Source organism: Anopheles aquasalis, chromosome 3 (assembly GCF_943734665.1).
Source record: "Anopheles aquasalis chromosome 3, idAnoAquaMG_Q_19, whole genome shotgun sequence".
NCBI lineage: Eukaryota > Metazoa > Arthropoda > Insecta > Diptera > Culicidae > Anopheles > Anopheles aquasalis.
The window spans coordinates 55,010,945-55,032,190 of NC_064878.1; the positions used below are offsets into that span (position 1 = coordinate 55,010,945).

The 21,246-nt window shown below is 48.5% G+C and overlaps 2 protein-coding genes across 2 annotated transcripts; both read left to right on the forward strand.

Annotated features, from left to right (window-relative positions):
• The first annotated feature begins 6,086 nt into the window (after positions 1-6,086).
• On the forward strand, positions 6,087-14,134 carry LOC126576793 (mucin-2-like). The gene is made up of 26 exons (XM_050238097.1): positions 6,087-6,137; positions 7,420-7,704; positions 7,780-7,827; positions 7,906-8,094; positions 8,197-8,244; positions 8,370-8,546; positions 8,633-8,746; positions 8,827-9,012; positions 9,092-9,151; positions 9,229-9,438; positions 9,518-9,622; positions 9,693-9,878; positions 9,944-10,006; positions 10,627-10,812; positions 10,881-11,003; positions 11,068-11,253; positions 11,322-11,444; positions 11,510-11,695; positions 11,766-11,891; positions 11,956-12,141; positions 12,212-12,361; positions 12,431-12,616; positions 12,685-12,834; positions 12,904-13,095; positions 13,177-13,275; positions 13,338-14,134. The coding sequence occupies exons 1-26, from the start codon at positions 6,087-6,089 to the stop codon at positions 13,614-13,616; spliced, it is 3,894 nt and encodes a 1,297-aa protein (XP_050094054.1). The 3' UTR covers positions 13,617-14,134.
• Positions 14,135-15,609: 1,475 nt separating this feature from the next.
• On the forward strand, positions 15,610-17,875 carry LOC126576794 (mediator of RNA polymerase II transcription subunit 15). The gene is made up of 2 exons (XM_050238099.1): positions 15,610-15,698; positions 16,141-17,875. Exons 1-2 carry the CDS (start codon positions 15,610-15,612, stop codon positions 17,873-17,875), a joined length of 1,824 nt encoding a protein of 607 aa, XP_050094056.1.
• The last annotated feature ends 3,371 nt before the right edge of the window (positions 17,876-21,246 follow it).

Consider the following 21,246-nt stretch of genomic DNA (forward strand, 5'->3'; position numbering starts at 1 on the left):
GCGACGCGGAGCAGCGGTTGCAGTGTGCTGCTGATAGCTATTATCATTCCCCGAGTGTGAGCGATGTCATCGTCGTCGACGTGTGGTGTGGTATCGGATGTCTCGTACGATTTATGATATGGTTTTTGGATGGTGAGCAGCGCAGGAGGACGGTTAAGAGATGGAGGCGCTAAACGGAGCATCATGCGTTTCCGAGCGACCGAGAAAATCCAAAGCTGCAATCATCAACCGTGACACCGTTTTTTGCGTTCGCGTCAAGATCGAGATTGAGTGGAAAAGGGGACGAGTGTGAGGGGTTGTTCGTCGGAATGAATTTGTTCCAAATGGCGATGATCCCAGGGTGTGTGCGTCTAGGTTACGTGATGAAAGTCTAATTAAGGGGCCCTGATTAATTGTCCTGCTCCGGGGGCTAAGCACCACCATCATTGCATCCTTTGCTACCGAAAATTAACGAAACAACGAAGCCTTGCCAGGTGATCTGTGATCGTGTTTAAGAAGTTCATTAACAGGAGTCGAAGGAATCTTCGCGATGTTGTCGCAGCAGCTCAAAAAATCCTATTAATCGCGATGGTGCTCATCAGCTATAAGGAGCTGGAGTAGCATCATGAAGGCGCAGGTCATTAAACCACTCACCTCCTGCTCCTCTTCCTTCTTGGGTGGTACTCGTTATCCAGATGTCCTCCTGTCTTGCCCGAGACCAAATGGTTCGCTAGAACGTCGCCAAAGTTCCCGTCGAGCTTACGTCAGAGATTTGTTTGCGGGAGTTCGTTCTAAAGAATGGTAAAAAGTCGTTGAACTTATAGCAGTCACTACTCAGTTGCTGCTCTCCCTCTTATCTTTCTTCTTCGCAAACAAGGCTTCATCTTTTAATGAGATTTTCGCTTTGCCATTTTTTTTTTGCTTCTTCAAATTCCACATCTCGCAAGATCGCAACATCGTTTGGCTTCTCCCACCTCTCTCCCCGAAAAAGAGGTTTATGACACGCGCCACAATTTGTCACAAATTTGTTGCCTACCCGTCCAACTGCTATTCGGTACTTTAGACGAGAAAGTATTAAAAAAAATGAAAATGTTAAAAAGAAACGGGACATTTGAGTGCCCCCTTGGGGGCCGTGCCGAGTTCAAAGGCGAACATTGGCGGCAGTTTTTTTTTCGTACGGTTCTTCTTCTCGTTCTGGGAGCGTTCATGTTCCAGCGTGTTTGCCAAGTAGAATGTCCAAACAAATGGCCTCACATTTTCAAACCCCCTTCGGATGTATCAAATTTCGCGTTCCAGAAGTATGAAGAGGCGCAGAAATGCTGCTCAAATAGCATACCAGCGTTTGGTGACTAATTCAAAGACCAAACCACACCCGCAGGACCGGTAAAGAAAAAAAGGGGAGACGAATTAATGTGCATATAGCACCGTTAGCCACGACCTCAGGTGGCCAGGGACCATGACACTCTTATGCAGTAGCCAGTAGCACCGTGGCTTTTTGGGGACACCGATGATTCCCAGCCGATTGCATTCAGGTGGCCACTAGGGTTAGCACAGCGCCCCGGCCACGGCGAGAATGTTGCAGATGACAGAGGCGCAAGTGGCAGAGATCGTTGCAAAATTGTGATCCCATTTTTGCTTCTGGCACACTTCTGGCTCCCCGCCCCCTTGAGGGACAGGTGTGTGCGCCGTGGCAGTTCACGAGGTGACAATCGGCGTGTCGAGAGTTGCGTGTAATCGTTGACTAAACGGAGCATAAGCACAACTTCGTGCAGTGAGATGGCGATCTCTAAGAATCTCTAAGGTTTTTGGGAAACAACAATCACTGTCTTCGCACTACCACTTCGCTCGAAGGCTAATTGTTCCCCGGACGATGTGGGTAATTAAATTAAGATAAGGGCATCTTATTTACGAGCTGCGCGGTCGGACATGGACAGAGCGCGTAGAGCGAATCGAGCGGCGCTTGGTGTGATGAAGATAATCCTCCTTCGTGTTTTGATGCAGACTCTGGGCCCTAGGGGAACAGGCCAATAGAAAATTAAACATTTAAATCCCTTTAATGAACTCACAACTCCGACTCTAGGATCGAGAGACTCCTTTGCTTCAGCCTGCCTACGATCAGATGTCAGCATGAAAGGGAAAGGGTATGCACCGCCGCACGGGAACGTGTTTGCGCCGTTTGTCCATTTCATTAGCATCCTCCGCGCCACTGACCTTCAGTGGCGCATCATCCAAGACCGGGACGGAGCATTAACGGAGCGTTAATTCTGTCGCGCTCGATTCTTCGCGTGCTTCGCGTGCGATTGATCAAATCCGATCGCCATCAGCGCGACAACATCACGTGGCAGAGAAGGGGGTCAGAAGGCAGAAGAGGAGTCGCAGGCTTCTATCGAGTTCGGTTTTAATTACTCGAAGGACGGTTAGATTTGTTGACGATGCTGTGCTTGTGACTCAAATTTCACGAGCTTAAAATTAAACCGTAACGAAACGAACGTGGACACCCTAAGGCCAGTTTTTGGTTCTTTTCCCTTTTTGTCGCACTACCGCGGAGACATCCGAATTCAATTAAATCCGCGTGTCCGCAAAGTGCTTTTTGAGTGGCTTCCAAAGTGCCCAGGGAAGCGAGGCTCGCTTACGGGGCTACGATTTTTCTACGAGCTTATTAGGAGAGAAAAAAGAGAGGAATTATCGATCCATTGCGTTGACCTATGTTGTGATGCAGCAGACGAGAAGCAGTCGCATCCATCCAAACAAACCGGTACAGTGGAGTGGAGCTGCCCTTCACACGAACGCGAACCCGGTCGAACCAGTTCCGATTGGGATTGGGTGAGGATAAGGAGTGCCAAGGGATGTGCGAGCGCCCTCCACCACCCACATCATTGCATAACCGGCTACATCTTTATTGTGGCCATCCTTCTGACCGAATCGACAGCAGCATCGATGCTTCGACGCTTCATTTCTTGTCCTTCCATTTTTTTTTTTCGTCGTTGATCACCGCGGGATGCTCGACCTTCGACGACGCGTTGGACGTTGGCGTCTGTTGCCTCCAATGCATGCGTACCAACATTACGTACCAGAGGATCCAGCTCAGAATGGCGCTCGTAGCGAAAGGTTAGCGCGATTATCCTGCACTTTTACCCACCCTCCCGTCCGATCGAAATTGAGTCACCAAAAATTCAGGCACCGCGGCACCATCGGCGGCGACAGAGAATCGTAATTTAAGGTTAACTAATTGGCCGCACATCCTTCGGTAGCCCTTTTCTGGCACCTTCTGGCGGGGTGAAGAAGATTCTTCTTGCCGCCGGATGCCGGACAGCAACAACAACACGGAGCGTCCTTCAGCTGACCAAGAGCGGGACTTGAACATTGGCATTTTGCAGCGACCACATTTCTTGTTTTTGGTGTTTTTTTTTGGTCACTTCGCGTCCGTCCGCATATCAAATGGTTCACGGGCACACATTTGGCTAATGTGGGCTTCTTACGCACATCGTTAATGAGGTAATTTTGTGCAGAATCCGTGCAATGAGTGTTTTTTTTTTGTTTACTAGGTCCTCCTGTCCATCAACGCGTACGAGGTGTAATGTCAATGAGCGACTGGGGTTCATCGCTTGCTCGGACGTTGTATTCTTTTGCTATTTTTTCCAGTTTTTTCTCCGTAAAATCGTCAAAAATATTAGAAAAGTACTGTTGCAAGACAATTTAAGGGGGGACTTCGGTATTTTCGGGCCAAAAAAATGCCCTTTTTTGACGATTTTTTGTGACGTAACCATTCAACTTAATTTATGCAAATAAAAAGCATATTAATCTACAACTTTTGAAGAATTTTTGATATTGTTTTGAGCAACATTCATGTACAAACTATTTCATGGCATCAAATTTTGGGAGGCGTTTCGACGAAAAGTTACTTTTTACGGTGTCCATCGTAGCGACATGACGGATCATCTGAAACATACAAATCGATATTCGTTAGAAAGGTTATAAGTTTATCTAGGTAATCTCGGAGAGTTTTTGTTGATATTCCAATTTTTCGATTTTTGGCAGATTTTTGAAGTTGAAAAAGTGATGCCTTTTGCGATTCTGCCAAAAAACGAGCTTTACAGAATTGTTTTAAGAAAAGTATAAACAATTTTAATGATCTCTTGACGGGGTTACCTGGCAAAAAGTGTGCAGATTATGTGTAAAAAATTTCAAAACGATCGACCCAGTAGTTTTTACGGTACGATGGATACCGACTTTGAAAACGTTGGTTTTGGGAAACGCTCTTCAAAGTAGCGGGCTGTATGGGGCCTTGTATGAAACGCGGATTTTCAAAAATCTATATCTTTGTCAGTTTTTCCTCGATTGATCCAAAACATTTACCCAATACTCTTGAAAGAATCAGCTTTCAGGGAAAAATGTTAAAAACATGTGTCACAAATAAAAATTAAATACCGAAGTCCCCCCTTAAGTGAAACGTAAGCTGAAAACAGTGCCAGCACATCATTTTTGTGCTGCTTTTTCAAAATATTCCATCAACGCGTACGAGGCGTAATGTTAACGTGGAAGATAGGTTCGTCGCTTGCTCGGACGTTGTGTTCTTTTACCCTTTTTTGACCGTTTTCCTCTCTAAAATCGACAAAAATAATATAAAATTAATGTTGCAAGACATTTTAATAAAAGTGTAAGTAGAAAACACTGCTAGTACATCATTTTTGTGCCATTTTCTGGAAGTATTGCCTTGAAAACCCTCCCGAAAAATAACTAAAACGTACTCGATACCCACGCTACCTGTACAGTTCTCCAAAATCAGGTTTATAGCTCTTAAACCTAGCACTTTTTCAATCGCGCGAGACACGAGACACTAAAGAGTACACCGGTTGTCAAACCACTTATCGCTCCTCTCTTAGAACCAAAAATCGAAAGACAAATAATAAGCAATAAGCTGCGGGCGCGCGTGCGGTATGAGCGATTGTTTGCGTAAGCGATCGCAGCGAGTACATCGTGGAGTACAACTGAGCTGGCTGTTGAGCACAGGTTCTGACAGGTGCTTGATGACACCTACGATAGAGGCCCCGCCGGGTGGGGGCGGCCGTGATTTCGTTGCTGGATTGTGTCGACCTTTCCGACGCGTAAACGCTCGTGGTCGTGGGAATGCTGTAGCCGGGGGAGCAGATCGATCATACAGATGAAAGAGTAAGGTGGTGACGATTCGCGCGCGGTACCATACCATGTGTGTTTACTATTCATAAGTAGTCGATAATCGAAGGCAATTAGTTGCCCGTGGTTGTGGTACCGCTGGTGCTGCTAATGGTGTCGGTTTGGGGTAAGAAGAAGAGGGGGACAGAGCGCGATTTCGGGATGCGCGATTATGTTGTTGTACTCCTCGACACGCGATCCTCATGGCGATCTAGCTACCGGCCGGTTCCCTGGCATCGCACTAACCTTTCACGGTCTCACGATCGCCATGCCTGAGGAGCGAGGAACTGGATACTGGAACGCGCGCGCGATCCACTCGTGTCAACAGACGCTGGGTGGGTGGGTGGACATGAACTCAAATTAACGTTTAAATAAACGAACTGCGGACAAAGCGACACCGACCACCGACCAGGTGCCATCTTCCATACGATTTGAAGTGATCATTATGATGAAAAATGTGTGGTTAATAGATTCTCCGGATTGGTTTGGCCTCGCCGTGCACCGGCCAAGTGTCACGTACGTCGCCAGATCACACATATGCGCTGCTCGATCCAGTGTGCTGGATGGATGGATTGATTAATTGCATCAACAACCTCTGGCGCACTTCGGTGGATGCAGTTCTGCGTGTCGTCGCGTGGTTTGTGTGATTCAGCTCGCTCGCAGCATAAGTGACGAGACTTTGTTGTTGCTGCACGTCGTTATCAGCGCACTGGCGCACAGTATGTAGGTCAACGAGGTTCGCCATGAAGGTTGTGCGAATGGAATGAACGGACCGCAGCGACAGCGAGGAATCGGTGGCTTCGATCAAATGGTAATCTCACGGTAATCACGTTCGCGACAAATCGATTCGCGGGTGTCAAAAGGGGAGATGTTTGTGTTTGGCGTTGTCGGTATACATCTTTTGATAAGTGAGCGCGCGATCGCGATCGGCAAAAATGCGCATGCACACGTCCTTTGCAACAAAGAAGCGATTGCTGCTACTGAAGGTCATTAATTGAGAATTCTATCTCTCTCCTTCCTTTCCGAAGGGATCGTTTAGAACCTCACTTCATCGCTCTGCTAGAGAATGGCGCTGAAATGAATTGCTGCGAGAGTGTAATTAAGGAAGATTCAAATCCATACCCCATACAGTCGATCATTCCCGTTCATTGGCGCAATATTGCCTTACGCGGACTCGCTGGGACGCGACAAAGACAATTGCCAGGAAGACGGAACGGCTTCGGTGTTCGGTGCTCATCTAGCGTGAGTCAAGCGCGCGCAGTGATCACCGAGATTTGATAAATGCTGATGTGAGCCCCGTTCTGGCAGGCAGGCCTACCCCGGAGCGGAGCCACGGAATGTTAACTATTTCAACCGCGGTACCGATCATTAGGATGCTCGATGCGCGTGCACTCTCCACAGGAGCGCTCCGCAGTTACACAATCGATCAATCGATGCCCCGGTGCATCTGCCAGACGTACACCAACTCTGCCTTCGGTGCTCACTGCAATTGAAATTGAAAGTATCGCTCGATTCGGTCGACGAGTGACTCGCATCACTAACCACCCTCGGGGGGGGGGCCTTGAGCAAATTAATTTCATTCCAGAAATGGCGCGGGAGGGAAAGAACGTAGAACCCGCATCGGTTATGGTGGATGCACCGCGGTGGGATGCGTGTGTATCGAGGTGTCCGCTCGGTTTTTTTTTTCGATGACAAATCCACTGACACTGACTGGCAGCAGCGAGTGAGCAGTTGCGTTGAGTACTTCACTCGCTAAAGCGCAAACGCGGCTCGCGCCAACGATCGTAAATTAGACGCTCGGTTGGTGGACAGGACAGGAGTGAGTTGGCGGACGCCACCGGACCTTGACAGACCTTGACGCCTAACCTTTTGAGGCCGACTGGATGGAAACGATCGGTGACTACCACTCTCTAGCTCTCGGAAACTGCAACTGCGTGCACCGAAAAGGGAATGGTGGGATGGCGAACCAAGCCATATGGCCATCTTCCTTATCGATATGATTGGAAGCTTTGTCGGCATTAAACCGTTGACAAATGGCTTCACCGGTGACCGAACCGGGCCAAAGAGGTCATCCTTCTACCACTTCTGTCGTAGAAGATCATTTGCCGCGTGTTGTGGGAAGTGCAGCACGAGTTTGACCCCCGCCGGGGGAGCTACCGGGCTGTTTGGCTGTTGACCGCGACGATCGCCACAAATCACTCACCGCAATTACCTGATCACCTGAGATAATCATCTCTCATTCTCTTCGTCTCATGCCTGCACCTTCAGAAGAGCAACTCTGCCGTCGCGCTGCTCTCCCTGCTCGTTACGTTCGGCACGGTGTCGGCGGACATATCGACGATACTGCGGGGTGGCTATACCGGTGGTAACAACATCCTCCAGGAGGATGGATACCATTACGACAAACCGAAGGTCCCGTTCGAGGAGCCACCGCGCAAGTGTGCGGTGACGGCCCAGAATCCGGATGGCAGCTGTGGTTACGATTATCCGAAACCGGACCAATCGTTCACCCTACCGAACGAGTATCTACCACCAACGGCGACCACGACGACGGTAAGATGAGATGCACAGAATCGTGCGTTCGTTATCTAATAAAACGTTCAATCTCCCGATGTGCACTCGTTGTAGACCACTCCTCGCCCGACGACGACGACGACAACCAGACCAACAACAACGGTAAGTAATCGTCAATTCATTGCTAGTGGCTTCCAGATGAGGTGCAGCAGATCAACAATTAACTTTGGTGCTTTACAGACAACACGTCGAACAACGACGACCACTAGGCCAACAACAACAACACCGCGCAGAATTGTGACCACCACCAAGTGTGCTCTGTCTGCGCAAAATCCTGATGGAAGCTGTGGGTACGATTATCCCAAGCCAGATCAAAGTTTTACTCTTCCGAATCGAGTTTCAACGACCACTACACGAAGACCAACGACGGTACGTGCGGCAACTGTTCTGTTCTGTTCTGTTTTGTGTTTGTTTTGATGAAGTTCACTAACCCAATACTAATGTTCCCTTAATCCCATTTATAAAACCTAGACAACAACCCGAAGGACGACGACGACAACTCCGAGGCCAACCACAACGGTAAGTAATCGATCAAATCCATTCTAATCTGTTCCCGGCGTGGCGGATCCTTCGGAAAATCCGGATCAGAATCACATTAGCGGGTTATCTATAAACATCCCTGTATGTGACGCCTTCTTTAACAGACGACTCGCCGCACGACGCCGTTCACAACCAGAACGACGACGACGAGGCCGCGCATCGTAACGACAACCGAGAAGAAGTGTGCCGCATCGGCCCAAAGTCCGGACGGAAGCTGTGGCTATGATTATCCGAAACCGGACCAATCGTTCACCCTCCCGAACCGTGTACCAACGACAACGGTATGGACCCTGCGCCATAGGCCCTAGAGAGGGTCCGTGAGACGATTGATTGGATTTTATCTTTGTATCCCATTTGCATAATACAGACAACGCGGCGAACAACGACGACCAGCACCACCACGCGTAGGACAACACCGCCACAAGAGTATCTACCGCCGACCACTACCACCCGGCGAACGACGACGCGTCCCACAACGACGGTGAGTTAAGCGGGGGACGAAAATTCCGGTTAATGAAGAGCAATATTTCAAAGAGCGATTTGGGTGTTTTGATTGAGTAGACAACTAGGCGCACGACGACGACCACTAGGCCAACGACGACGACGCCTCGGAGAATCGTGACAACCACCAAGTGTCCACTGTCGGCTCTGAATCCAGATGGCAGTTGTGGATATGATTATCCTAAGCCGGATCAGTCGTTTACGCTTCCAAACAGGGTGTCAACAACCACTACGCGTCCAACGACGGTAGGATTAGAATAGAATACGGAATTATTGGATTAGATATCTCTTTATCATTATCTTATCTTCAAATGTTTCATTGTAGACTACTCGTCGGACGACAACTACCAGAAGGACAACCACCACCACTCGACCTACCACAACGGTAAGTTTTTTGAGTAGCTTTTTAGTTTTTTGTTCTTCAACTTAAAAATGGTTTCATTCGATTTTTATTGAGTGTAGACTACGAGACGCACCACAACTACAACCAGACCAACGACGACCACCACCAGAAGGACAACAACTCCAAGGATAGTGACCACCACCAAGTGTGCTCCTTCGGCGCAAAATCCTGACGGAAGCTGTGGCTATGATTATCCAAAGCCAGATAATTCGTTCACCCTACCGAACCGTGTGTCAACGACCACGACAACCCGTAGACCAACGACGACGGTAAGTGAAGAGCTGCAGTGCATTATAATACTAGAAATCAATCGAATTGAGTATCATAAATTCTTCCCCTTCTTTATAGACACGTCGCACAACAACCACGACTCGCAGGACCACGCCTTCTCAGGAATATCTGCCTCCGACGACAACAACGCGACGTACCACAACGACCACGAGGCCAACTACGGTTTGTAGTGATTGGCGGGTGTACTAGCCTATATACTAAACATATTGTAAATTCATTCCGATTATTTTAGACTACTCGAAGGACGACAACAACCACACGTCCAACAACGCGCACCACTCCTCGCATCGTAACGACAACCAAGTGTCCTCCGTCTGCTCAGAATCCAGATGGCAGCTGTGGGTACGATTATCCGAAGCCGGATCAGTCCTTTACGCTACCGAACAGAGTGTCAACCACCACTACAAGGCCTACTACAGTATGTTGTTTGTTACTTTTGCATAGAAAGCATCTAGTACTAACTTTTTTTGTTCTATACTCCAGACAACGCGTCGTACCACTACCACCACGAGGCCAACGACTACTACTACGCGTCGTACCACGACGGTAATTTCAGTGTGAATTAAGGGGCTGTAAAGGATAATTCGGGTCCCAAAAAGGCTCTCTTTTGGCGGTTTTTTGTGAAGAAACTATTCATCTTAACGTTTTCAAGTGAATGGTATATTAAACTACAAGTTCTCAAGACTATTTGTATGAATTTTGAGGAAGATTCATTGAACATTTTATCCATGGCATCAAATTTATGAAGGTGGAGCTGCGATAAGGTACTTTTTCTGGTCGCCATCGTAGCCGCGTACTGGATCATTTGAAATGTACAAATCGCCATTTATTCGATAGATTATAAGTTTATCCAGGTAGCCCCGTTACGTTTTTGTTGAATTTCCCATTTTTAGATTATTGGGAGATATGGAAGTTGAAAAATTGATTACACTATGATGAAACCGGGTTCGTCGCTTAAACGAGCAAGTCTTTTGAATCAGATCTCGGGTTTTGTCAGTTTTTCTTCGATTGATCCAAAAAATTTACACAATATTCTTGAAATGATCAGCAGTCACGTAAAAATATCGAAAATATATATCACAAAACAAAAAAAATATATACCATAGCCCCACCTTAAGGTCATTCTTTATTAATAAAATTATATCTTAATTTTGAATTATTTACAGACTACTCGGAGAACTACCACAACAACGCGTCCAACTACGCGGACAACTCCACGCATCATAACAACGACCAAATGTCCACCTTCGGCTCAGAATCCTGATGGAAGCTGTGGTTATGATTATCCGAAACCGGATCAATCCTTTACGCTACCAAATCGAGTGTCAACAACCACTACTAGGCCAACAACGGTAGTAAATTAACATTTATGTCACGTTAGATGCTCAGATTAACTAAAGCTTCTGCCTTTTGATTTTAGACTACCCGGCGTACAACAACGACTCGCAGGACAACACCACCTCAAGAGTATCTACCACCGACCACTACCACCCGGCGAACAACAACGAGACCTACGACAACCACCACTCGTCCAACCACAACGGTAAGCTCCGTCTTCAGCTTATGTTTTGATGCGAACGATCGCTTAAAAAAAACTTTTATTCCAGACAACACGTCGAACTACCACAACCACTCGGCCAACAACACGCACCACACAGCGCATCGTAACGACAACAAAGTGTCCGCTATCAGCGCAAAACCCTGATGGAAGCTGTGGTTATGATTATCCGAAACCGGATCAATCCTTTACGCTACCAAATCGAGTGTCAACAACCACTACTAGGCCAACAACGGTAGTAAATTAACATTTATGTCACGTTAGATGCTCAGATTAACTAAAGCTTCTGCCTTTTGATTTTAGACTACCCGGCGTACAACAACGACTCGCAGGACAACACCACCTCAAGAGTATCTACCACCGACCACTACCACCCGGCGAACAACAACGAGACCTACGACAACCACCACTCGTGCAACCACAACGGTAAGCTGCGGTTTCAGCTTATGTTTTGATGCGAACGTTCGCTTAAAAAAAAACTCTTATTGCAGACAACACGTCGGACTACCACAACCACTCGGCCAACAACACGCACCACACAGCGCATCGTAACGACAACAAAGTGTCCGCCATCAGCGCAAAACCCTGATGGAAGCTGTGGTTATGATTATCCGAAACCGGATCAATCCTTCACCCTCCCGAACAGGGTGTCTACCACTACTCCAAGGACTACTACTGTTAGTGTACCGGTGAGGGACCGAAGCAGTTCATAAAAGGGATTAACTGTTCTTTTCAATCCCGATACAGACTACACGGCGAACGACCACCACCACGCGCAGGACAACACCACCTCAAGAGTATCTACCACCGACCACTACCACCCGGCGAACAACAACGAGACCTACGACAACCACCACTCGTGCAACCACAACGGTAAGCTGCGGTTTCAGCTTATGTTTTGATGCGAACGTTCGCTTAAAAAAAACTCTTATTGCAGACAACACGTCGGACTACCACAACCACTCGGCCAACAACACGCACCACACAGCGCATCGTAACGACAACAAAGTGTCCGCCATCAGCGCAAAACCCTGATGGAAGCTGTGGTTATGATTATCCGAAACCGGATCAATCATTCACGCTTCCAAATCGCGTTTCCACGACCACTACTAGGCCAACAACGGTACTGGACAGATATTCAGTCTATTAAAGCTCAGCTCAGTTTAATTAAAGGTTCTGCAATTTCTTTTTAGACTACTCGTCGGACAACAACGACACGCAGGACAACGCCGGCACAAGAGTATCTACCGCCGACAACGACGACTCGTCGTACCACTACCACCACGAGGCCGACGACTACTACCACGCGTAGCACCACGACAACAACACGTCCTACCACGACGGTAATTTTAGTGTGAATTAAGGACATTCTTTTTAATAACAATCACATCTAAATTTTGATTAATTTGCAGACTACTCGGAGAACTACCACAACAACGCGTCCAACAACGCGCACAACTCCGCGCATCGTAACAACGACCAAATGTCCACCTTCGGCTCAGAATCCGGATGGAAGCTGTGGCTATGATTATCCGAAACCGGATCAATCATTCACGTTGCCAAATCGTGTTTCGACAACCACTACTAGGCCAACAACGGTAGTAAATTAACATTTATGTCACGTTAGATGCTCAGATTAACTAAAGCTTCTGCCTTTTGATTTTAGACTACTCGTCGGACAACAACGACACGCAGGACAACGCCGGCAAAAGAGTATCTACCGCCAACAACGACGACTCGTCGTACCACTACCACCACTAGGCCGACGACTACTACCACGCGTCGCACCACGACAACAACACGTCCTACCACGACGGTAATTTCAGTTTGAATTAAAGACATTCTTTTTTATAACAATCACACCTTAATTTTGATTAATTTGCAGACTCCTCGGAGAACTACCACAACAACGCGTCCAACAACGCGCACAACTCCGCGCATCGTAACAACGACCAAATGTCCACCTTCGGCTCAGAATCCGGATGGAAGCTGTGGCTATGATTATCCGAAACCAGATCAATCCTTTACGCTACCAAATCGAGTGTCAACAACCACCACAACTCGACGTCCGACGACTGTAAGCTTCACCTTTTAGGACCTCCTGCAGAATCATACGAACTGTTAATGTGATTTCAATTATCTCTCTCTCTCCCTTAAGACCACTACTCGTCCTACCACTACTACCACGCGGACGACAACACGCCGCACGACTCCACCGCAAGAGTATCTGCCTCCAGTGACGACAACAACCACAAGGGTAAATCGGCGGGATTTACATGCATCGTGAGACGGCATCACTAAGTTGTATTCCATCCACAGCGTACGACCCCGCGACCCACGACAACAACGCCACGGCCAACAACAACAACAACCAGCACCACCACTCGGCGTCCAACGACCACGACGACGAGGACGACAACGGAGAAAGGGTGCAGCGGAGCGGAGCTGAACCCGGACGGCAGCTGTGGCTACGATTATCCGAAGCCACCGAATCCACTCACACTGCCACCAAAGACGACCCCGGCGCCCGAGTACCTGCCACCGGAGGAATCGACCGGCTACTCGTACCCAAAGCCTGCCATACCGTTTAACTTCTAGAAGCATCGCGATCACACAATCCTTTCCTCATCCCGAGATTCTCCCCAAGAGTCACTGCCCTCCACCACACCGCACACGCCAGTAACAAGGAGCTCCCGGTAGTAGGTTAATTTAGTTAGGAAACTATCTATCCCACATTCTTTCTCTCCCTTTTTCTCTCTCTCTTTTAATGTTATTCTCATCCTCAACTTCTCTCATCTGCACTGCACCTTCGATGTCCCGGAAAAGGAACTTAAAAATACTCATGAAATCAAGTGGTTCGAAGTAGAATAAGAATTCGCGAGGTCCGCACTCCAACGGGGAGTCAACCAACCAGATTACCAAGCGATTACAGTCCAGAGCCATTACTCAGCTCAGGCTCAGAGCGATCGCTTCGCTGTGTTTTGTGTGTTCGTGTTCGATTGTGTGCAGAAATGCGTTCGGGAGAGAGAGTTTGTTATCGACAAACAAACATATAAACCCCGTTGTGAATAGTCTATTGTAGGTGTAAGATTGTGTTTTTGAATAAATAGACGAAGAACATGAACATGCCTGATGTCTTTCGCTCGTTAAATGCCGGAATCCGAACGCGGCTCACAAGAGTAAAAGAAAAGAAAACAAAACAGATTCAGCTCTAGGGAGTGATGATGATGATGCAAGCCGTGAACGCAGGTGACCAATGCGACCCTAGCGCCGTGGGCTCATTGATATTCTGAGCTGCGAGCATCATCGCAGCCAATGGGCAGAGGCAGAGGCGCGACCTACATGATGATTTCGAAGCCAGCAACGAAAGTGCAAGTCGCGTGAGTCGCGCGAATGTGGATTTTCGGAACGCGAGTTCTCGGTCGTTTCGGGGCACCAAACGGTGGTGGATTGGTCCCATTTTTTTGTGGTTACCTCATGATTTCGCGCTACACATCCCCAATCATGTGCCAGATATGTTGGTTTTTGGGTACACCGCGGACGCTACCTTTTTGGAGGTTTGAAACTGAAAAGCCGGGAATCAGAATGGTGATGGCAAACTCTCGTACCTTCTATCGTTCTATTCGTTTGTCTAGATTAAAGCTGGAGCTGTACTGGAAGAAATAAGCGAGCTGCGCCGTGTGTCGCTTCGGCAATTACACGCTTCACGGTATCGTACCCTTCCAGCTCGCTCTCTCACCCCCCTTTGGGAGCTCTAATCGCCGTCAATGCGGGCTTCTTGTTCGGTTTGTGGTTGCGCGATTTGAAGACACACCTTCGCTGTCACGATTGCGAACAACAGATAACACTTTACCTGCGTCTGGGCGTGCGCATCGCACCGGAAGAGTCGTCACTCATCGGCACAATGAAATAGACGAGCGAGCGAAGCGACAGAAGCTACGAGAAAAGCCATAAAGCCCTAGCAACGGAAAAGGGTTGCTCGAAAAGGGAGTTGTTTGCTCGTGTCTTGATGTCTGCATCTATATGCTTCTAACCTCCAGCTTCAGCTTTCCAGCAATTAACAGCTTCTTTGCGACAAAAGCCCAGCGCCAGCGAATACAGTCGCCGGGCGGCCCTGCTGCGGTGAGCGTATGCGCGTATTCCATGAAATTATGTACCAAGTAAGTCACGCGGCCATCGACGCGCAGCCATCGAATCGCAGCTGTCTGTGAGGGAAGAGGGTGTCGGGGACGGAGTGAGGACGAAAGGAGTTTATGGCCCGAATCTCAATACGCCCTGCGTACGCCACGCCAACCAAGGTGGGCGCGCGCGCTTCTTGTGCGCACTTCAATCGTGACAGTTTTGCGGTACCAGTGAACACGGTCGGTACGGGAATCCGGACAACGCGACCGTTTTTTGTCGTTCGTTTGAGACAGTCTGCTATCAGAAGGGGATTCATGTGTTAGCCAAGTTCCTGGCGTGTACTGTGTGTGCGCTGCTGTGTAGAGCGTAAATCATTTGGCCACGATGGCCGTTTGAATTTTCCCGAAGCAACAAGTGACAACAAGTGTGTACTTAGAAGGGAGGGAGTGCATCGTACTGCGGGGCAGTAATGTTTAACGACAGGAAACTGACGCCCGGGCACGGGTTCGTGAAGGCGTACAGCAACAACTGGTTATCACACCTCGGATCCGTCTACAAGTGAGACAAAGATTGGTTTTACTTTCTTAGTTTTTTGTTGTTTCAATTGGCAAAAAGGCTCCAAAAGGAGTTTAGGAACTTCAGGCGGTACTCGTTACCGAAGTAGGATAAAAGCTGTTGAATATTTTAGAAAACTTTAGAATTTCTTCACATTCCCCGTCTATGCTCTAGTTTTAGTGACTACAAAACTATAATTGCTCACAAAAGAACTTTCTTTCTGTGCACTTCCCCCCACACAAAGACACCTGCGTTCGGTAATTAGTCCATAGATTAGTCATGGTACGGTGCCCTTAGAAAGTGTTGACATTTCAATGCGATCTTCCAGTGCGCGACAATTCACTGGACCGTGATGGCGTGATTGAACGCAAGCAAAGTTCCCCTCGTTGATAGTTTCGTGTACGCACAGCTCTCATGCAGCCATTCTCTATTCCCCCTCCGCTAGATACGAGTCGCCGAAGGATGTGCTGCGCAAACCGAGCCATCAGCATCGCAAGATCGCCCTGTACAGCATCCTGGCGATGGCGTTCGTTGCCTTCTTTACGCTCTTCATGATCGTACACGAAGCGGACCGCAAAATGCGCCGTCAGGTGATCGTATCGAGCTTCGACAACGAAACTGCCATCGAACCGAGTGCTGGTGGGCTGAATACTGTGCTCACGACACCGTTTTCCTCGTCTGGAGAGGTGAATCGTACCGTAGGCCAAGAGTCCAGGTCCAGTCAGGAAGCGAGCGAAGTGTTTGCGCCACCAAAACGAACGCGTCGACTACGATACTACGGTGAGGACGGGGGCCGTCAACATGTCGGCCGTGACCAGCTAGTGCTTCATCCGGCGCGTACACTGAACCCTCCGGCACCTCAGCTCGTATCGAGTGAAAGTGAAGCGCCGCGGGAAATGGTTGTGGCTTCGCGTCGCTTCGATGAACAAGCGAAACCCATACCATTCCACGTGAAACTACAAGGACCTGTTCCGGTTGGCTTTCAGCAGCAGCAGCAGCAGCCACAGCAACAACACCCCACGGATCATCACGATTCTCGCGCGAACCGTTCGGTGGATGGGATCGGCTGGGGTGCACTCAACATCCAGGACGTTATCCGTCAGCTAACACTAGCCAAGAGGCAACAGCAACAGCAGCAGCAACTCTACTACCCCTACAAAGCAACCGCCGTCCATCCCTCGGAGTTTAATCATCCCGTGTACCAGAACCATCGCGTCAAGTTCACCGGAATCTATCGGCATCCGCGTAAAAACGGGGACATTACAACACTGTTCGGTGCCGCTTCGAAGCGCCCGCAGGAGGTTGTTCTGCAGGCACCGCAGCTCATCAACCAGCAGCTTCAGCACTTGATGCCTGATCCGTTGTACAACTTTAAACCGCAGGATCCGAGTGATGTGAATCTGCTAGCGACGGAACAGTTCCGATTTGCTCCACAGGAACAGCAGCAGCAGCAGCAACCGAGGCAAGGGATGCCATTCTCTGTGATGTTGAATCTGGAACCGATGCCCATCGTTGGGAGGCCCGTTCAGCAGCAGCGCTACAGGAAGCGGTTCCAGAATCAATATCGTAACCAACGCTACCTTGGTCAACCGTGGAACGCAGGACCAGCGGCTGAGCAATCATTCGCTCAGCTGTCACCGTACAGGACGCGCCCAATACCGAACAATCCGTACGGTGGAAGTGCCGAGTACGATGATCGGGAAAACTACTTTCGTCGGGCTGGCCACCAGCAGCACCGGCAGCAGCAACAGGCCATACCGGCATTCGCTAGCCCCATGATCGGTCCCGGGAGGTTGATGATACATTTCAACATTTTCCCCAAACAACAACCCGCTACAGCGCAACGCAAATCGGAAGTGACGCTCGCTTCCGGTGAGCTAAATACCTGGGAGGAGCGTACGCAGGATCTTCCACCTTCGAGTGAACCAACCCACGAACCGACGGTTCCATCGCCCTGGATTGGTTCACTAATCGATGCCCGGGAACCGTCGGTGCCTTCCTCAACAACCGCACCAACGCCCACCGTTGAGGTGATCAAATCGATCGAAATTCCAACGCAAATCAACTTCGATCACGTACCGCTCGGACGGCATCCACCGCCGACGTCACCGCGACCACCAACGCTCTACCAGCGCTCTAATCCTTGGGCCGGGGATGAAGCGATCTGGGGGAAGCATTAGGGTGTGTTTGTTCGGGAATTGTTTTGCTTTTCTGCTCCCCAAAAGAATGATGAGGAAACTGTCGAAGGAAGAATATTTTAAGGGAGCAGATATCAAGTGATCAAGAAATGTTGCTGAATTCCGTGCTAATTAATTCGATCACTCATACCGTAATCGATGATATTCGGAACGGAAGATTACATTTTAAAGTCCCAATCTGTATGCCTAATTAGAGGTAAGTTAATGGCCGGGGAATTGTGCATTAACAAATGAATCATAAAATTTATGAACCGTCAGTGCAAGTTGCAGCATCAGTTGTATTCAATCACTAATTAACAATTGTATGTTAAGGAGTGTAAAGCCGGCGATACATGAAGCGTAAACTCTCGTATAAACTCAGAGTGTAATGCCAAAAAGATTATACTTATGTCAAAAAGATTATAGGCCCGCGGAGCGTAAATCCGAGCGTAAAAGCAAGCGTAAACTCTGCACCAACATGAAGCGTAGCGTTATAAAGAATTGAACGTTCTACAATCGCTAATACAGCAACTAACATCTTAAAATATATAAAAAGATGTTCGGAAATCAACTTATCACGTCGATTTATGTTTTTTGTGGCCAGAAACACATGTAATTGATGTAATAGCATAGTGTAATTGCAGATGCACGAATGTAATTGCAGTTGACGTTTCAGTATAAACTTTTATGCGATTATGCCTGCCACACGAAGCGTAAACTTTTTGGCATTACATTCTGAGTTTATACGAGAGTTTACGCTTCGTGTATTCCTGCCTTAAAGTGTTTTGTTGTATGCATTCATTTTGTATTTATCACAAAACAAAGCGAACAGTGACACTTTTTCGGTTCTACTCTCTCTCTCTCTCTTTGTCTAAATATAATCTTTAAAATAAATGGAAAATTTACCAAAATACTGCACAAGATGGTGATGAACAGCTGCTGATTTACTGCCGAACTGATATCCCCAGATGTCGCATAAACAATTTGCTAATAAAAAACAACTACCGGGTTCCACGGATGCCGGGCCACGGAAGAATCATTGCTTCTCTTTTAGTAACTCCAATCTTTAGTCTGCTCCCCGGGCCGCTTCGATACATCAACGCGTTAATGGATTCCGCTTCCGTGCCCGAGTTCAACCGACGACCGCGGACGATTATTAATCTTAGCGAAACGTCCACACCCTTCTGCATCCATTTCCATCAAGGTCACCTCGCCCCGTTTTGTAACTTGTGCTCATCAGAATTAGACAAAAAAAAGACACTTGTAGTGCCTGTTGCTGGTGCTGATGCTAGTGGCGTTGAAACCGAAAGTTGCCAGCAACCGGTAGCATGTGACATTGAGACTACTCGCCGTACTTGTCGTAGATTCGTATCATCCAGTTCCTGGATGGGCCTGGATGCCAGCCACCCGGAGGTCAGTGAAACGTAGCTCATGCCCATTAACTGTCAGGGCATCGTGCCAAGCTAAGCCGCGCACTAGGCACCTTCGTGTTATTGATGACCTTCGACAAGTAGTAGCTTCACTGTCCAGTGTTCGCGCCGAAGATCCACAACCACCACACCCAGAGGAAACGGACCGGCCGCCAGATGGTGACCCTCGACAAGGGGGCAAGGATGAAATTATGGACACCCTTCCTCCCTTATCTTCATCCCCCGCGATCGCACGGAGCCACACTGACGGTGTATACGACATTGATTTATTGTCTTGTGCGCCCCTGAAACTCGGTGCAGGCCAGTGTCCCCTTTCGACGACAAGTCCTCGCCAGTCGCCCGGACGATCAACCGAAATGAACCGAAGACGCTTGCTTCTTGATTCATAATCTCGTAAGCATAAAGTAGCCTACAACACGGCGACACTTCATCGAGCGTAACGCAACGAATTCCTCGGGAATTTCCGTCGCAACCACAGAACCGCATCGCTGTACCAGTGGTGTGCCATCTTTCAGTGACCACCGGCCAGGCAGACAGGCAGATCAGGATCATTAAATATAAAACGCAAGAGCCACATTAAAAGCATCTTATCGTTTTGTCCCTCCACTCGATATGGTGGCCATTGATTGGTCAATAATGTGATGCGTGCAGCGGAAGAGTTCACTTTCAGGTCCGGGGCGCAAAAAACCCAACAGAGAACGGGGAAGGTTCAGATCATCACAGACCGAAGCGGAGGACGACGACGCCGAGAGAAACCGGAACATCGTCTGTTGTGCTGGTGACAGCGTCTCGTCGACTGGTGGCCAAATATGGATCCGATCTTTTTTATCCAATCTTTTGGATCCTCGCCCCCCCCCAAACGCCTGCGCTGGAAAGACAGCAGTGCATCTCACATGCCCCCGGCGGTTCAAAATAAACTCCACGAACCGCAAACAGGATCGGATTGAAGAAAAGAATCGAATCGAATTTTGCTGCTCTTTCTGCTTTCTTGTGCGGGGGGATGAATCCGTTATTAGAATGTCACCGTGGCCGTGCGGGTGCTTCCCAATTTCGTTCGACGCCCCGAAAGAAGTCGAAGTGACTCACACACTCCCGGTTGGCCGGCACCAAAAAGAAAAACCAACACCGCCCAAAAACCTGATCTGCTGATTGTTTTGCAGACAATCATCGAGCTCCTTATCTGTCGATGGCGCTGGTAGTGGTGGTGGTGGTGGTGGTGGTGGTGGTTGCGGTGGAGGTTGATTCGGATTTAATTTCCTTCTCGAACTGGTTTCCCTCTCCCTCTCCACCCCCGGGGGTTAGCAGATGCTTCTGAATACATGTAATCGCGTGGCCGATACAGCTGACAATCGGCTGCTGCGGAGCCTAATGCTGGTTAAGTTGAGGAAGATAACTTATTCAAATGAGAGCACCGGGCGCGAGAGCGCGCGTCATCCAACTCTTGTGGCGCATTTGATCGCGGGTTGCGAGTTGATTCACAAACAGAAAATAACAAGACGAAGAAAAAGAAAACGAAATGAAGAGTGCGGTCGGTGACAAACTGGACAAGCTAAAGCTTCAAAACATAACACCTTCTTCTCGTTGCGTTAAGCCAACGTTCGACTTCGACTTAATTCGACCCCGAAGCGAAGCGACTGCCAGCTTTTCACACGATTTGGTGGCACGATTGACCGTGGAAATTCGTTGGGATGCGTCCAGGAGAAGAGCATTCCCAAAACATTCTCCAGGTTGCAATAATAGCTTTGGCTTAATCATCCACAAATCGTCCTCGTCTCTTTGCACACGACCTTGATCCAGTTGTTGTCACAAAGTTTCCCCCCGAAAACGAAATGAAATGGCCGGCTGTGGTTCAGAATATTTTAGAAAGGCAACTGGCACTGCTCACACCCAAGCTGCAGACTTGCCTGAGAGTTTTCTCACCAAAACGCCGCCACCAGGGCACTA

Excerpts from the sequence above, each read along its gene's own strand:
- LOC126576793 (XM_050238097.1), top strand. The coding sequence starts at position 6,087 with ATGCGCATGCACACGTCCTTTGCAACAAAGAAGCGATTGCTGCTACTG. Across the intron at positions 7,705-7,779 it reads CAACGGCGACCACGACGACG|ACCACTCCTCGCCCGACGAC; the intron begins GTAAGATGAGAT and ends CACTCGTTGTAG. Across the intron at positions 12,142-12,211 it reads CCACTACTAGGCCAACAACG|ACTACTCGTCGGACAACAAC; the intron begins GTACTGGACAGA and ends ATTTCTTTTTAG.
- LOC126576794 (XM_050238099.1), top strand. The coding sequence starts at position 15,610 with ATGTTTAACGACAGGAAACTGACGCCCGGGCACGGGTTCGTGAAGGCG. Across the intron at positions 15,699-16,140 it reads CACCTCGGATCCGTCTACAA|ATACGAGTCGCCGAAGGATG; the intron begins GTGAGACAAAGA and ends CCCCTCCGCTAG.